Genomic DNA, 16,602 nt, shown 5'->3' on the forward strand with positions numbered 1-16,602 from the left:
CTTCTTGTGTTCTTTTTTTTTTTCTTTTTGCGTAATGTAGACAGATGATGACGAAAGCACGTTGGCAGAAAAACATTTTTACTTTTTTATTACTTTTTTTTCTCAATTTCTCTGTTGGCCAAAAGAAATAGAATATTGTTTTTCCTCCTCTCTTATGATTAGTCGTATCTCGTTGAATGAATGAGCTGATTTCCCACGAAATCAACATTTTATAACCCGCCTTCTTTTTTAGGTGTTTGCTATATGTAGTAATCACCCCCCTCGACCACCACCACCACCACCACCACGGTCATGATATCCTCTCCCTCTGCCACGGTAACTGTTATTATACACACCACCTCCCCTCCTGCTATACGTGTTCTACTGATATCCGTTGTTGTACCCGCCGCCGTGCGGATATGCTTGCTGCGGTGGCGCAGTGGGAAGTGATGGCGGCGGCGGCGGCGGCGGAGGGGGAGGAAGTCCTTGGCTGGCGGACCATGCAGCCATCATCTGGTTCATGATGGCTGGGTCGGGGGTCCAACCGGGCATTATGCCTCCTGGTGGTAGCGGCAGCGGTGGCGGCGGTGGCGGCCACTGCCCTGTGAAGCCAGACGGCGGCGGCGGAGGCGGCGGCGGCGGCGGCAGCCCCCCCATGTTTGCAGGCAGAGGCGCATCGCCGCGCGGACGTGGAGGGGACCGCCTGTAGCGCCTTTCGGCGCTGCTGCTGCGACTGCGGCTGCGACTGCGGCTGCGGCTCCGGCTGCGACGTGCGGCGTGCGGCGACGGCGTTCGACTGCGGGAGTCGGACAAGTAGCGACGGGGACGCTTGCGCGATGGAGACGGGGAGCCAGACGACAGGGACGACCTTGAAGGGGAGTAAGAGCGGCCGCGGGGGGAGTAGTCGCTGCGGGGGGCGGCTTGCGTTCGACGACGGGCCCTCATCTTTTCGCAAAACGGCCGCGACCAGCCGTAGTAGGTGTCGGCGCGAAGCACGTCGCCGGTAGTCTGGTCCGCGACGAAGCGCTCTCCGAGCTCGTTGATGTCCTCGTAGGTGCCCTCGACGATTGCATCATCGGTCCTTTCCTTGTCGTCGTTGCTACTGCAGGTGTATATGCGATCGGCGCGGCGTAGGAGAGTCTTGACGGCGTCAATGAGGGGCTCGTCGGCGAGGCCGCCGGATAGCTGAATCGGAAGGATGCGCTCCGGCACCATGGGCCGCGCCGAGTTGGGCGTCAGGTGCGGGAGCCAGGTGCCGACGGGGAGATCGTACCACGGCGTGGATGTGTCGCCGTGTGAGGAGGGCAGCGTGTACGGGGCGTCCTTGGCAATCTTGAGGGAGGATGTCGTGGACAATTCGGCGGCGTCAGCGTGTGCTTTGGAGGCGGCGCCGGCAATATTGCCATTCTTGGACACGGCGTCGCGAAGTTGCGACAGCGTGTCGGCGGCAAAGTATTGCTTCTCGGACCACAGCGAGACGAGGGTCTCGAGCTTGGCCTTGTGCTTCGGGCACCTGTCAAACGAGGCGGCTGCGGCCGTGAGGGTCACCAGGGGCGCGGCCCAGGCGTCGGCACAAACGCGGCTGCTGGTCCGGCTGGCGTGGTGCAGCGCGTCGCTGAGAAGGTAGAGGATGTGTAGGCGCCTGCGCTTGAGGCTCGGGCGCGAGCCGGCGGCGGTGCCGGCGGTGGCGGCTGTCGCGTCGGTCGGGAAGCTCTTGGAGAGCGCGACGAGGTACTTGGCGAAATTGGCGCACCGCGCGGGCGAGGACGCGACGTGGGACATGATCCAGTTCTTGCAGCTCTGCGGGTGGTGTGGCAAAATAAAAAATGATGTTTAGCGACCATGGAAAATAAACCCAAATGGGGGAGGGGGTTTGGCAATTGCTGAGAGGGGGGATTTAGAGACAAAAAGACAAAAAAAAGCAATAGCAGCAAATGCGTTGGCCCGTCCTCCCCCGGTGAAGCTTCAAACCTGAACATTGTGTCGCGAGCACTGGGCGATCGTGGCGTCGAGCAGAGGGAAGAGGGTGTCAACGTCGGGACGAGAGAGCGAGACCGGGTCGGCCTTGAAGAGGGAGGCGGAGAGCGCAGCCTTGGCAATGGCTAGCTCTGGCGATGCCATGGCGGGGGGAAGCGCGGTCGGCGCGCGCGCGTGGGTGTTGGCGGCTTTGGAGATGAAGATGGGATGAGACGGATGTGTTTGTTGGTTGAGGTTGGTTTATAGTGGAGGCCTGGTGGTAGTGATGGTGGTGGTGGTGGTCGCGGTAAAGCCTCGGCGTGGTGGGGCAGGAGATCTAATAATGGCCTGATGTTGTGAAAAGTTGAAGAAAAGGGAGTGAGTAGTAGACATGTGCAGCTTAGGTGCATAGGGCGTAGATAGGGGAAATAAATCATGCATTTCATTAATGGATTGGTTTAGTTGTACATGTTTTAAACAGTGCGGCGCATGGCCATTTTCAAAGGAGGTCATGTAGAGTGGACGCGAGCGCCGTCTAGTAGTGACATCTTGGTGGCTGCATCGCCGAATACGCTCATGAGAAACGTTCGCCCTTGCGGCTGCGATAGCCGACCTTGCTTTCGTATGGACTGATGTCTTCCTTTTCTCGCTTCGGAGCCGATTCGACGCCGAGATCCTGCCCAGCAGGAGAGGGATCGTTGCCGGACTCGGCGCTGGGCGAACCAGCATAGTCGGGCCTGCCGGCGGCGTTGCTGCTGCTGGGGTTCATGGGCTGGGAGGCGCCGTACTCCATGGAGCGGATGTCTTGACGTTTCTGGCGGTGAGCTTCGAGCTTTGCCTTTCGGTCGGCGTTGATCTCGCGCTTGGCAAAGTAGTAGGCGCCAGCGCCGGCTTCCTGGATGTCAGCACGATGCTATTTGACGAGGTGGACATCTGTAGAGATAAGGAGAGGTTCGTACCGACACAGAGAGAGCCCCAGCCGAGCCTAGTTAGTTTAGTGTCAGTGTATGAAAGGAGAAGGGCTATCGAAGCGCGAGGTTTAAAGTCGGGATGCGAACCAGAATGATTTCACCTAGGCAAGTTGGCAGTATTCGTTAGCAGGATCCGCAGACGGAGCAGAAAATGTAGGCATACCGTGTTCATATTGGGTAGTAAATAGTGTGAGTAGCGAGAATAGCGGGAATAGCGAGGATCACGAGATAATATGACGATTACTCTTGGGGCGACGGTGTGAGAGATTGAGCGGTTGAGTGGCAATGGCAGCGCTAGCAATGGTGCCGAGTGGTTGTAGGTGGGTGATGAAGATGGTGATGCAAGGCATGTAAGGCGAGGGAAAGTAGCTACCTGAGCTACAGTGGGTATCGGATGGTTGGCTAAGCCCAACTTGCCACCAAGAAACACACCGTTGAAAGTTTGGTTTTATTTCATCTACTTTGGGCTTTTTTTGTTCTTTCAATATACACTAGATATAACAAACTCTTCAAAGATGTATACTGCACTTTGTATCCGTATTCCATAATAATTTTCTATGACTGTGCTTGTGGTAATGATCAACTTGTATGGCAAACAGGGGTGTTTTCAACTTGACTTGACGATACCCACTGAAGTGTATAGGTAGCTGGGTACTAGTTCGGTACTCGGGTTGTGGCATAACTGAACGCTTGTTTGACAATGTATGTAGTTGGGTGGGGAAAAAAAAAATCAAGTGTCCATTTAGTGGTATGAGGGCAGAAAAGAGAAGAAGAAGAGAAGAGAGAACAAAGAAAAAGAAGTCTTCTGCTATGAGAGCTGCTGTATACAATACGAGTAGCGCTGTGATGATCGGCAAGGGTGCTACCTGAAAGACCGTTGCAACTAATAATTGGTAAGTACCTAAGTAAGTACAGACTACTCCGTACTACTTACTACTTAGGTCAGTACTCAAGTACCTCGCCTGGTACCATTTCAGAAGTCGGTAAGTAAGTACCTGGCAGCGCGGATACTTCGTATCTACGAGTAGTGTAAGAACTTGCTTACGTACCTGTGATAACTTGCCCAAGATAATTCAAAGTCGACGTATCCTACCTCCAAGTAGCCTGGATGCCTGTATACCCTGCCTCAACAATCGCTAAAAATACCATGAATTGGGGGCTCCGTATCGGCTGTCTCCCTAGTAGTGGAGGCCAGGCACTGTATGCAGGAACAACAAAATGCACTGTACATGTTGCCGCTACGTTGCTGCGGCTAGACAGTGCTAGTCGCTGAGACAAGCCTCGTATTAACTTGGAGCTGTCATCCACTGCAGAACCCGCCGCCAGCCCGCTATTCCACGCCCCGCCTGCAGCGCTAGGCTGCCTGAGTTTATGAGCAGGCCTACTTAGTACTTAGGTAGGTAGGCACCTACAGGCACCAGTAACAACAAACACCTTGCATATGAGATTCACTTCATTTATTACTTAAACCTCCAAGAAACAAAAAACTTTGCTCATGATAGAAATGACAAATAGAAGTGATAGTACACCGTGAGATAACGATACACACTTCCCCAAAAAAAGGCGAATTCTGTTTGATCATCCCTTTTCCCTGACCTGCTATGACCGCCACCCAAGTACTCGTAGTACCTGCGGGTACTTTGCCTGCTGGCCTAGCCGCAGCCTCCCTCCGTGGGGCTTCACTTTTCTGTGGCAACCGCCCATGACTTCTCTGTCTCAAAGACACGCAATCACCTCGACACGCCTCTGTTGTGCCACATTAAAATTGCCATGAACCCTGACTCTATCCCACGCCTTTGACGTTCCTGCCAAACACGCCAATCTGCGCTTCTACTCAGTACAAATCATTCTTCTCCCTCGCCTCCCCCTTCTGACGCAGAGCGCACTTGGACGTTTCCACCTCGCTCCCTCCCACCTCGTCTTCTCGATCTGTCTCTTTCGTATTCGACCACCACCACATTTTCTCCCTCGCCCACCGACCCCATCCGCCTCTCGCCTGGCGTGACCGCATCACGACTTGTCGGAATCTTGCTCAAATCTCTTGATGCTCTCGCAACGCCCCGGACGTGCCTTTTCTGCTGGGGGACGCTGAGCTTCTACCCCACAGCCGCGGCCCGTCTCAATCGCTCACAATGGAACCGCTCCCCGACAAGACAGATGGCTCTTCCATCGTGGGTACTTTGGTCTTGTCAGACACTCTGCAGATGGCTAACATGTTGCCAGAAACCGGTCTCGTCCCTGCTCGCGCGTTTTGAGAGCATGAATCACGCTCCTACTCAGTCCAACTCGACCGTTCCACGATCGCCTGCCCCCAAGCCTGAGCGCCTCCGAAGTTTCAAGACGACAGCCGAAGCAGCAGTTCCACCAGTCACCCCGACGAAAAAGCCGACGCCCAAAGAAAAGCCTCCTGTCAAACCGAAGCCCTTGAGCAACACCAGTCTGCCCCCCCAGCATGTGCGCCCAGCTCTGGACGAGTCCGTCGTCATCCCTCCACCCGTCACCGTGCAACCACCTCAGTCGCCGCCCCAGGAAACCCGACATCAACCTCTACGCGGTGACCAATCGCCTTTTGTAGACCCCTCAACCGCCGTTTCGCATCCTCTCGCCCCCTCAAGACCCTCCAGCGCTGCATCCAGTCGACCACTTACACCCATACACGGCCTTCCCCCTCCACGGTCGCCTCGCCTGGCCGGTTCCAAACCACCCTCGCCTCCTCCACCTAGACGATCCGCAGACCCTCGCCGCGAGAAGGAAGCCCGTACTTTGACACCCGCGACTACTGGTCGCTCGGAAAAGCGATCGAGCGCAGTCTTCTCTCAAGCGGCGGCATTTCCAGAGCGGCAAGAGTCTCTCCCGAAAAGCACATCAACAACTGGCCCTTCACCCTTTACCAGCCCCCCTTCCTCGAGCTCCGAGTCGGAAGATGAGTCTCCTCCGATGCTACCCTCGCGGCCCCGCCCAGCCGCCAACAATGCGGCACCCAGGCAGCATCACAACGCCCTCGGGCTTCAACCTCCGCCTGTACACCACAGCGTGGCTGACAAGAGACGAGAATTTAGCAATGGGGTAGGAAATTTTCTGAGAGAAGTGCAAGGTCCCCCAGATGAGGATGAAGCCCCACCGCCGTTACCAGTACGCCGCTCTACCCAAGAAGCTTCCACCAAGACGGTCGTCGCCACTCGCGACATGGCACCGCCCCCTCGTCCGGCACGAGTACCGGCGCAGCAGTCGCCGCCTAAACGAGACCCTCTGCCTGCTTCCCAATCCCATTCCTTGTCGACGCAGCAGTTTCTTCCCCCTCCAACTCGAAATAGGTCCAAGACTATGGAGGGCAAGAGCTCGGACAGGGCCGACTATCCCGCATCAACCTCACCCGAGCCCAAAGGGTCTGCCGAGGAGTCCAGCTTACCAAACATTGCATGCGTCAATCGCAGACCACCATATGTGAAGAAGGGCTGCTGTGAAATTCAGACGCGGTATGAGCCAAGGCGATTCGACGTGTGTGGTGACGTTGTGTGCAGCAGCGGCAGCTTTACACGTGGCTGGAACACGTTGGACGGCGAGCAGTTGATGAGCCTCGCGCACACCGAAGGCGTCAAAGCTACTGCTGTTATATTCAAACCTGGCGCGGATCCCGACACCGAGGGTACTCGAATCTGGATAGGCATGAATTCTGGCGACATGATGGAAGTTGATGTCGCCACCAGTCGCATCGTCTGTAATAAGCCAGGTGCTCATGGACGATACGAAATCATTACGGCATACCGATATCTGAATGAGATTTGGACGTTGGATGAGTCTGGCGGCCTACACATTTGGGGTCCGGACGACGATGGTATTCCCAATCTAAACAAGAACCCGACCCAAAGCTATAAAATACCCAAGGGTCATACCTTTTCCCTAGTCGCAGATAGCCAATTGTGGTATGCCACAGGCAAAGTCATTCGGGTCTTTGAGCCGTCGCTGGACGGGTCCACCACATTTCAAGTTTTAACCAAACCTCTCGTCACAGAGGGCACAGCTGACATTACCTCTGGGACAACCATGGAGGCTCATCCTGGAAAGGTTTTCTTTGGTCACGTTGACGGAAAAGTAAGCATTTACTCAACAAGTGACTACTCATGCCAAAAGGTTCTTCATGTTAGTGGCTGGAAGATCAACACAATGGCGGCGGTAGGCGATGACTTGTGGGTTGGCTACTCAACGGGCAAAGTCAGCATATACGATACAAGGAAGCAACCTTGGCTGGCCAAGAAGGAATGGCAAGCACACGATTCCGGCATCCATCAGCTCAAAACGGACATTACTGCGCCATATCGCATAGAGCGGTCACAAGTGGTATCTATCGGCAATGACGGCATGGTTAAGTTTTGGGACGGCCTGCTACAGGAAGATCAGCTAGAAGCAACGCTCAAGTCCAAGGAGACGCAGTACTGCCGGTTCGATGAGTTGTCGCTGATGGTCATGACATGGAACGCCGGAGCTTCGACACCCCACAGCTTACGATACTCGGACGGAGACTCGGGCTTCTTCCAGGAGTTTGTGCAGACAAGCGGCTCTCCAGATATTCTGGTATTTGGCTTCCAGGAGCTGGTGGATCTGGAAGACAAGACGGCCACGGCCAAACGCTTCCTGAAGTCGAAAAAGAAGGACAGCTCGGACAATGAAAATATGAGCCACCGGTACCGTGATTGGCGAGACTTTTTGCTCAAAACGTTGGATGATTATGCGCCGCAAGGCCACCTATACCAGCTTCTGTTCAATGCTCCTCTGGTCGGTCTCTTTACGTGCATTTTTGTCAAGTCTTCGCTGCAGGGGCGTATTCGCAACTTGCAAAGCGCCGAGGTCAAACGCGGCATGGGGGGTCTGCATGGGAACAAGGGTGCCATCGCTGTCCGATTCCAGGTGGACGACAGCTCTCTGTGCTTCGTCAACTGTCATTTGGCTGCTGGTCAGACACAAACCAGCTCGCGTCACAATGACATTGCTGCCATCCTAGAGGCCAATCTGTTTTCCACGGAACGTGACACGGCCGCTCGCCAAGACTACTACCGCGGTGGGGGCGACGGTGCCCTTATCGTGGACCACGAGATTTGCGTCATCAACGGCGACTTGAACTACAGAATCGACACCATGTCGCGCGACACAGTCGTCAAGGCTGTACAGCAGGGTAAGCTGTCCAAGCTGCGCGAGCGCGACCAGCTGCTCGTCTCGCGGCGAAAGAACCCCGCCTTTCGACTTCGCGCGTTTGAGGAAATGCCGCTCAACTTTGCGCCTACATACAAGTACGACGTCGGAACGGACCGGTACGATACCAGTGAGAAGCGGCGCAGTCCAGCGTGGTGCGATCGGCTGCTGTACAGGGCCAACGGCAAGATTGAGCAGCTAGATTACGGGCGACACGAGATCAAAGTCAGCGACCACCGGCCGGTGAGCGGGCGTTTCAGGCTGCATGTGAAGAATGTCGATGAACGCAAGCGGGCGCAGGTCAATATGGAGGCGTACGACGCATTTGAAGACGTGCGCCAGAAACATCTCGACCAAGTCAAGTAAGTAGCGGGTCTCTTGATGGCAACAGGAATGGCGCTAACACTCTGCCCAGGCTCCATTACTTGGTAGTTACCTGCGGGTTTGATGAGCCTACGAGTATGCTGTTTATTCAAAATAGAGCCGCTAGAAGCAGAAGATAGACCAGAAACCCCACAGAAGGATTTGAATACTCAGTACGGAGGCAATGTGCGGCAACATTTGGACAGAGGAAACAATTTTTTTTACGGCAGCATATATCGATAGACATTTTACAGCGATTCAGACTTGGGGGTATAGAATACAAATAGCGCATTGCACTAGACTTTGCACATTGATCTTTGCCGACGTCTGACGCAACGCGGGGGAGGGAAGCTGGCAAGTTCCTCACAGTTCGGGCATAGTCGGACTTGTGCAAGGCTGTGTCAGCCCAAGAATACCCCAACTGGTTTTAAAATATCACAATGCATGATGCGGAAGTGAGATGGTTTGTGTCTAACTGGCTGGGGACGAAACCCCAGCCACACAGCAGCCCGGAAGTCGCCCAGGTGCTGTGAAATGGCGGCGCGAGGTTACATCACCGAGGTGGGCGGTGCAAAGCAGGAGAGGGGAGCAGGACAGTAATATTCTGACCCACGCCTCCTCACCGTCTGCGTTAGCGCTGCTATTAATACATAGACTTTGTTTTTAGATTTGAGGGGGGGGGGCGGCGACGAGCTACTACGAGGGCAAGGAATGAAGAATTGAATGTGTGAGGGTTTCGTCTTGTCGGTTCTTAACGGTTACTGGCAAAAAGGTTGGCCGTTGATGAACGGGGGGCGACGGATACGCGCGGGCGGGCGCGGGGATCGGATGAAGAGAATGGGGGGGACGTTTCAAGATTATGTTGCCGACATTTCTTGTTTCCAAAGGCTTCTCGGGGGGCAAAGACTTGACTGATTGATTACTGAGTAGCAGGACCGTGCCGTCGCAGAGCGTACCGAGTACAACGCAAGAATACCGCCCCCCTACCCTGCCCTGGTGCCTCCTCCCGAATGGGCATGTATCAACACTGGATGTGGTGATGGCTGTGGGGGGGGGGGGGGCAAAAGGATTACCATGCTCTTGGCCCCCTTGCTATCTGCGGTCCGTATGGTTCCTTTTGTTAGCTTATTGGCATATCATTTACCTTTGTGGGCGGCGTCCATTTCTAGGTTCCTTGGGGCCAGCCAGCCAGACTCTGTATCGCCAGCGAGAGCCGCCAAGATGCGATCATCAGCACTAATGAGTAGAGAAAAGCCAGGGTTGATGACCGGGCACCTTGCTTGGCTCCGGGGGCCCTTGGTTTTACCTTTTGTGTGGCCGGGGGACGTTGTCACGGTTGTGGATGTTCATGTCTAATAAAACCCCTAGAGGCCCTCACCAACTCTGTAATCTCGTTCCTCTTGCTGAAGAGGGCCCTGATTGTTGTTTTACTCTTTTTTTTTTGCTAATTCTTGCTCTATCCCCGGATCTTGCGTTGTCAAGACTCACCCGTTCGTCCACACTACTTTTACTCCTCTAGTTCGCGCCACCACACAGATTTGGGGCCCCCAAATTTACGGGGACCTCTCGACGCAAGCTGCACATGAAGTACACCACACTCGCCGCGGCGACGGCTGGCCTGGCCACGACCGCCGCCGCCGCCGCCGCCGCCGCCAGCGCGTACGGAGACGAAATGGCCTGGACACCGACGGCCGCCGCCGTTGCCGTTGCCGCCGCTACTCAGACGTTGCCGCCGCCGTCCGTCGTGGCGGGCTTCACCCTCCGACCGACGCCCGCGCTGCGTGTGCCGCGCGCTGGCCTCTTTCCCCGTGACGACGACGACGATGACGACGACGACGACGATGAACGGTCGGGCAGAATCACGCGTGGCTCGGCCACCACGGCGACGGGCACGGCAGGTTCGGGTTCGGGTTCGGGTCCCAGACCCTCCAACACCTGCGGCTGGGACAAGTCTGGAGGTGAGTATCCTATAGTTTTTTTTTTCTGTGTCACAGAACTTCCTGTTATGGGAAAGTAGTAGTCTGGAAGAAAGTCTTCAAAGAAAGCTGACTCGCGAGAATTTTCCTCTTCTTCCTTAAGGCGGCTTTTATGCATGCGCCGACTCGAGGGCCTCGTGCCAGTACAGCAACGGCGTGGCGGGTTGCTGCTCGGGGGACAGGTGCAAGAAGATTCCGAAAGCGTGCGTCGCGCGGCCAAACAAGTGCGACTCGGATGATAATGGTGGGACGCTGTGCTGGTGAGTTTTCATTCCAAAAGTGGCATATATATATATGTACATATATGTGTGCTGGGACATACATTCCGGCGTGTTTATTTGGGCGAGCTGACGAGGTTTAAACACCAAAAAAAAAAAACAGCCGCCACACATCGGCCCCGGCATGCTACACGTGGCTCATCTCAACCTCGACCGCCGGCAAGCAGGAGACGTACTCCATGTTTGCCTGCACCGACAAGGCCGGCACCGGTACGCTCCTCCCCACGGACCCGGCCAGTGCCGCCACCAGCACCTCCAGCAGCGGCGGCGGCGGGAGCAGCAAGAACAATACTGGTGCCATTGTCGGCGGCGTCATCGGAGGGCTTGTCGCGCTGCTTGTCATTGCTCTGTTTGCCTGGTACGTCATGCGGCAGCGACGGCGGGGACGGGAGGAGCGGACGGCCGCGGCTGCGGCTGCGGCTGCAGCGGCCCGCCGGCAGGGCGACGACTCGTGGGTCGAGCCCGGGGGGGACCAGCACCACGACGGCGAGAAGAAGGCGCCGGTAGCCACCACGTACGGCGGCGGCGGAGGAGGCGGTGCTGAGCATGTTGCCGCGTACGAGGCGGTGCCGCGACGCAAGGCCGTTGCTGGCTCGGTGGGCGCGGACTCGACAACGACGACGACGACGACGACGCAGGACCGGAACATGATGATGGCCGGTGGAGGCGGCGGCTACGCGCCGACGGTGACGTCGGACCGCGAGGGCACGGGCTCGCCCAACGAGCACCTCGCCTACTCGGTGTCGAGCGCGAGCATGACGGGCAGCCACGCCGGCACCGGCGCCGTGTCCAGCCTGTCGCCCGTGCCGCCGCCGCTAGAGGGCGTCGTCGAGGTACCGGACACGGGTCTGCCGCCTGGGGCGCTGGGCAGCAGTGCTGTAGGGGGAGGGGTTGGTGTCGGCGGCGGCGGCGGCGGCGGTGCGCCGGTCGAGGTGCCGGGGACGGCGGTGACGAGGGAGTCGATGCACATCCGGGCTGAGCTTCCGTAAGAAGAGAAAGAGAAAGAGAGAGAGAGTATTACGCTGCCCCGTCGTGTGACAAAGTCTTGTGAGATTTGTTGCGTGTCATATACTGGGCCTTTTTTTGTCGCTTATAGACTGTGCCAAACATGGCCATGCAAGCAAGCAATGAATGATACCAAGAAAGGTGGTAGCCCGAGCCACCACCTTTCTCTTTAGATTTTTTTGATTCTCTTTACGAAATTAAGAAATAATGCTTCATATATACGGTCTTTGATTTGATGTGTTGATTATGTTCTTGTAGATGTCGACTAAATTGTATAGCCTCCTTTCTCTTCCTTTCTTCCTCCTTCTTCTTTCTTCTTTCTTTTTTTCAAATTCCGTCTCGGGAGGGCCATCATGTCGTTATATACAGCCTTTGGGGGTTTTTCAATCTCACGCAGGTGGATGGATAGGTTCGCTCTTCACCAGGGTTGGATGCCGTCGCGGGTGATGACTTTGCCGGCGTCGGCATCCCTCGTCCCCTCGACGACGTCCTTGATGAAGCGTCCGCCGAGGGCGGGGTCGCCGGCGCCCATCTTCTTGTTGGCGTCCTGGTCGCCGCCGAGGCGCGTGGCCAGGAAGCCGGGCGAGACGGCCCAGGTCTTGACGCCGTCGTCTTTGAGCATGCGGTGCCATTCTCTGGGGGAGAGAAAGAGACGTTGTTAGCGAGCCGACACTTGATCTTTTGGAACAGGCGGAAAACCCCCCCCAAAAAAAAGCAATAAGGGAAAATAAAAGGGAAAGAGCGGAAAGGCATAGTTACCGCATCATCATGTTCAAGCCGGCCTTGGAGGCGCGGTACGAGGGCACCATGGTGCGCATGGGCGTCTTGGGCCAACCCTTGTTGGAGGGCTTGTTGGTGGGCAGGTCCGGGTTCTCGGTGCCGAGGAGGGTCGAGGTGCTGCTGGTGATGAAGAGCAGCCGGGGGTCGGCGGAGCGCAGGAGGAGCGGCGCAAAGGTGTGCGTCATGACGTGGGAGCTCGTGACGTTGACGTCCCAGGCCCTGGCCCAGCCGTCGCGCAGGGACATCTCGCCGCCGGCGACGGCAAAGTCTGGCAGGAGACCGGCATTGTTGACGAGAACATCGATGCGTCCGTATCGGCTGCGGATGAGCTCGGCAGCGTCCTCGACGGACCGGTCGGACGAGACGTCAATCTCCAAGGGCGTGAGCGCGGACGGCGTGCAGGGGGGCAGGTCGCGCGCAACCTGCTCGGCCGCGGCCTGCGCCTGGGCGAGCTTGCGGGCGGATAGGAGGATCTCGTAGCTGGCTTGCTGCGAGGCGGCCATGGCCTTGACGGCTTCGAGGCCGATGCCAGCGGCCGCGCCGGTGATGAGGACAATCTTTCTATCTGCCGTCATTTTTTTTTCTTGGATGTCTTGTTAAGCTCATGCAAAAAGAAAAAAAAAGACGGAGATGCGGGAAGCAACAAAAACACGCAAAAAGAAAAAAGTAAAAAAAAAAAAAAAAAAAGGTAACCGGATAACGGGTATTATACCAGTACCTAGACAACTAGTGCTGCCGACCTCCGAGCTTACAAGGGGACCCAAGGAGGATGTAACCTCTCTGCTTACATGGGAGAAAAAAACGAGCAGGACTTGCACAAGTGCCGGCTTACGGGGGCACTACTACCTCAGTCTTTGCTCAGCAGAAGAAGGGGGAAGAGAGGGGTTGAGGGTTGAAGGGGGTCCGTGATGGCTGGCAAAAAAGAAGTTACGGGGAGCCTATAAGACAACTTGGACTGCAAGCATCTTGGCGATGCTAGTTGACGGGAACATGGCGCCGAAGTGGGTTTTTTTACGCCGGCCCACGTCAGATATTGGGGAAAAGAGAGAGAGAGAGAGAGGAGGGGGAAGGGGGGGAGGGGGAAAAGAAATGGTTGGCCACGCCCATGAGCCTCAAGCTGCGGGCGAGATGAGGCGGCGGCGGCGGCGCATGCAATTGGGGAGCTGCTGATGCTTTTTTTTTCCGGCGAGCCGGCAACGGGAGGGCGGGTGAGGCGTTGTTGGTGCGCTCGCGCGCGCCGCCTACTTGAACCGGGGATCGGCGTCACGGGTTTTTTTGGGGCCGCTACTGGTACGGAGTAGATCGCACGGGGTTTGAATGGAAACATGAGAGGCATCGGCGATATGCGAGCGAGCGAGCGAGCCAGTGAGATGGAAGTGAGATGGGCATGTGCAACAAGGCAAGCAGGTGGAACAATGAATGCATGCCAGTATGGTTCCTTGACCATCCTCAAGTACTCTGTAATTCGTAGGAATATGCACGTCTTTATTAATCATTTACGTCGTAGATTCCTCTTTTTTTTGTTTTTTTCTTTTTTTTTTCTCCGTTCTTTTTTCCCTTTTTTTCGTCAGTGGGAACCCACTGATAAGCAGCGAGTCCCTGCTTGCGTTGCGTTTCATTGCATCCGGCTCACTTGCCGGAGAGACTCGAGTATTTCCATTATTCATTGCGACAAGATAAGAGGACAAGTAGGGAACCGTCCATCAGCCTGTGCTTCTTTTCTTTTTCTCTCATTTTTTTTTCAGCAACAAGTCTTTACTTGGTCCCTTCGCTGGCGGCAAGTCGAGCTCGGATGCGTGTACGAATACGCTGGCTGCGCCTACCGGGCGGCACTGAGACTGGGTCCCGCCATTCTGGGTGCTATCAGTGATAAACAGCACTGCAAGACTGGCTTCACCCAACGCCACGTCCAGGGAAGCAAAAAAAATAAAAAGTAAAGGGAAATAGAGGACCAGCTCAGAGTACCATTTTCGGTCTCTGCATCTGCGGCAAGTGACACTGTCTTGCAACGAATTCGAAAGCCGCTGCGCCCTCGGTCGAGATTGACCAGATTCAGCGACGCCCCGCCCCAACTTATTAACGAATACGGCCACCCAGGGGGGCAGGGCTTCCAGGAGAGACGACGAGCTTTCTTCTTACCAGCAACACTCCCATTGAGCCGGTATTTTCACCAACAAAGGGGGGATTCTGCCACGATGAGCTCCCAAGACGACAAGGCCGGTGCGTCCTCTCCGAGAAGGACGCCGATCCTGGCTCCCACGCCGGACAGCAAACCGCCGCCGCGCGCCGCCCTCACCGCCGACCAGCAGGCCAAGTATGAGTCGCTGCTGGCGCAGGCCAGGTCCTGGACCGACGTGACGTGCGGCGACAAGGAGAAGGACAAGTCGGGACCCCTGACGGACCGCGAGCGCGCCTGGCTGACGCGCGAGTGCCTGCTGCGCTACCTGCGCGCGACCAAGTGGCACGTCGACGAGGCCGCCAAGCGGGCGCGCGCGACGCTGGCCTGGCGCCGCGAGTACGGCCTCGACGACTTCTCGGCCGACTACATCTCCCCGGAGCAGGAGACGGGCAAGCAAATCGTCGTCGGCTACGACCGCCTCGGCCGGCCCTGCCAGTACCTCAACCCGGGCCGCCAGAACACGGACGCGAGCCCGCGCCAGATCCACCACCTCTTCTACATGGTCGAGCGCGTGACGGACCTGATGCCCGCCGGGGTCGAGCAGCTCAGCCTCATGATCAACTTTAAGCCCAGCAAGAAGAGGCAGAACACGAGCGTGCCCGTGTCGACGGCCCGCGAGGTCCTGCACATTCTGCAGAACCACTACCCGGAGCGTCTGGGCCGGGCGCTCATCATAAACGGTATGTGAAAAAAAAAAAAGCAAAAGAATAGAAAACAGAAGAAGGAGAAGAAGGAGAAGAAAACCAAAAGACCGACAAAACCAAGACTAACACTAAAAAAACCCCCCAGTCCCCTGGATCGTATGGGGCTTCTTCAAAATCATCACCCCCTTCATCGACCCCGTCACCCGCGACAAGCTCAAGTTCAACGAGGACATGAAGCAGTACGTGCCCCCCGAGCAGCTCTGGAGCGACGACTGGGCCGGCCAGATGGACTTTGACTACGACCACGACACCTACTGGCCCGCCCTCAACGACCTCTGCCGCCGCCGCCGCGACGCCCGCACCGCCCGCTGGGTAGCCGCCGGCCGCCTCGTCGGCGAGTCCGAGGACTACCTCGCCGGCGGCACCGACATCAGCGTCTCGGGTTTCACCTACCAAGACGCAGACGCAGACGCAGACGCAGACGCAGACGCAGACGCAGGCGCAGGCGCAGACGCCGCCAGCGGCGGTGTCAACGCCGACAACGACGACGTGTTGGAGGAAAAGATGGCTGCGACGACACTGGCGGGCGAAAAGGCGGAGGCGCCCGTTGCTGCTGCCGAGGAGAAGAAGCTTCAGGAGGCTGCCGTGACGGCGTAGGCGTGGTCGTGCCACGAGAAAGGGAGGCGTGGGGAAGGGGGGGAAGAGGCTTGCAAACAAAAAAGCATCCTCTGCTGTTTTTATTTTATACAACTCGGGAAACCCATTTAGACCTCACACAAACCGCACATAGATTCATCAATTACACTTCCATCTCGACATTTATATTTCTGAAACGGCAAAATGTTTCTTTGCACCGCCTGAGCTATGCCAGCTGGACTGCTCGAGGTTTGTATCCTGCTTCAGGTTGACATCAGAGGCCCTCTCGAATCCCATGCGCCGTCCTCCCCGGCGTCCTTCTGCATCAGGTTCAGCGCCACCTCGCCAACAGAGGCGGCGTCTCTCTTCTCTGTGTCAGGCGTCAAGGTTTTCAGATTTAACCCTAAGCATTTGCGACTTGGCATCAATCGAGTCAAGACCAGCGTTACCCGTCACTGCGAAGCCGAGTTCAAATAGGGTTTCCGAGTGCTGCAACGAGTCGTATATGTGCTGATAAAAAGAAGGGATGAATTATTTTGTAGGGGCTAAATTAGAGTTGCGCGGCCTGACTTGTAGGCAGGCCACAGCGTCAGCCTGGTCGTTGTTATTAAATACTCCGGAGCTTTTTATAACCACTGCTCCGTATCC

General features: G+C 56.4%; 6 protein-coding genes across 6 annotated transcripts; 3 read left to right on the forward strand and 3 right to left on the reverse strand.

Moving 5' to 3' along the window:
- Positions 1-360: 360 nt before the first annotated feature.
- V2A60_008372 (RNA polymerase II-binding domain-containing protein) lies at positions 361-2,100 on the reverse strand (the record flags this gene model as incomplete). Its single annotated transcript, XM_083259645.1, has 2 exons — positions 361-1,779; positions 1,951-2,100. 2 exons carry the CDS (start codon positions 2,098-2,100, stop codon positions 361-363), a joined length of 1,569 nt encoding a protein of 522 aa, XP_083115771.1.
- Positions 2,101-2,509: 409 nt separating this feature from the next.
- V2A60_008373 (DUF4748 domain-containing protein) lies at positions 2,510-3,078 on the reverse strand (the record flags this gene model as incomplete). Its single annotated transcript, XM_083259646.1, has 4 exons — positions 2,510-2,826; positions 2,895-2,920; positions 2,994-3,007; positions 3,070-3,078. The coding sequence occupies 4 exons, from the start codon at positions 3,076-3,078 to the stop codon at positions 2,510-2,512; spliced, it is 366 nt and encodes a 121-aa protein (XP_083115772.1).
- Positions 3,079-5,038: 1,960 nt separating this feature from the next.
- Positions 5,039-8,459, forward strand: V2A60_008374 (Endonuclease/exonuclease/phosphatase; the record flags this gene model as incomplete). The annotated part of the gene is made up of 2 exons (XM_083259647.1): positions 5,039-5,077; positions 5,130-8,459. 2 exons carry the CDS (start codon positions 5,039-5,041, stop codon positions 8,457-8,459), a joined length of 3,369 nt encoding a protein of 1,122 aa, XP_083115773.1.
- Positions 8,460-10,038: 1,579 nt separating this feature from the next.
- Positions 10,039-11,699, forward strand: V2A60_008375 (uncharacterized protein; the record flags this gene model as incomplete). The annotated part of the gene is made up of 3 exons (XM_083259648.1): positions 10,039-10,414; positions 10,536-10,692; positions 10,814-11,699. The coding sequence occupies 3 exons, from the start codon at positions 10,039-10,041 to the stop codon at positions 11,697-11,699; spliced, it is 1,419 nt and encodes a 472-aa protein (XP_083115774.1).
- A 434-nt stretch (positions 11,700-12,133) lies between these two features.
- Positions 12,134-13,070, reverse strand: V2A60_008376 (uncharacterized protein; the record flags this gene model as incomplete). Its single annotated transcript, XM_083259649.1, has 2 exons — positions 12,134-12,350; positions 12,475-13,070. The coding sequence occupies 2 exons, from the start codon at positions 13,068-13,070 to the stop codon at positions 12,134-12,136; spliced, it is 813 nt and encodes a 270-aa protein (XP_083115775.1).
- Positions 13,071-14,690: 1,620 nt separating this feature from the next.
- Positions 14,691-15,975, forward strand: V2A60_008377 (CRAL-TRIO domain-containing protein; the record flags this gene model as incomplete). Its single annotated transcript, XM_083259650.1, has 2 exons — positions 14,691-15,354; positions 15,464-15,975. 2 exons carry the CDS (start codon positions 14,691-14,693, stop codon positions 15,973-15,975), a joined length of 1,176 nt encoding a protein of 391 aa, XP_083115776.1.
- Between the last annotated feature and the right edge of the window lie 627 nt (positions 15,976-16,602).

Source organism: Cordyceps javanica, chromosome 5 (genome assembly GCF_051103115.1).
Source record: "Cordyceps javanica chromosome 5, complete sequence".
Taxonomy (NCBI): Eukaryota; Fungi; Ascomycota; class Sordariomycetes; order Hypocreales; family Cordycipitaceae; genus Cordyceps; species Cordyceps javanica.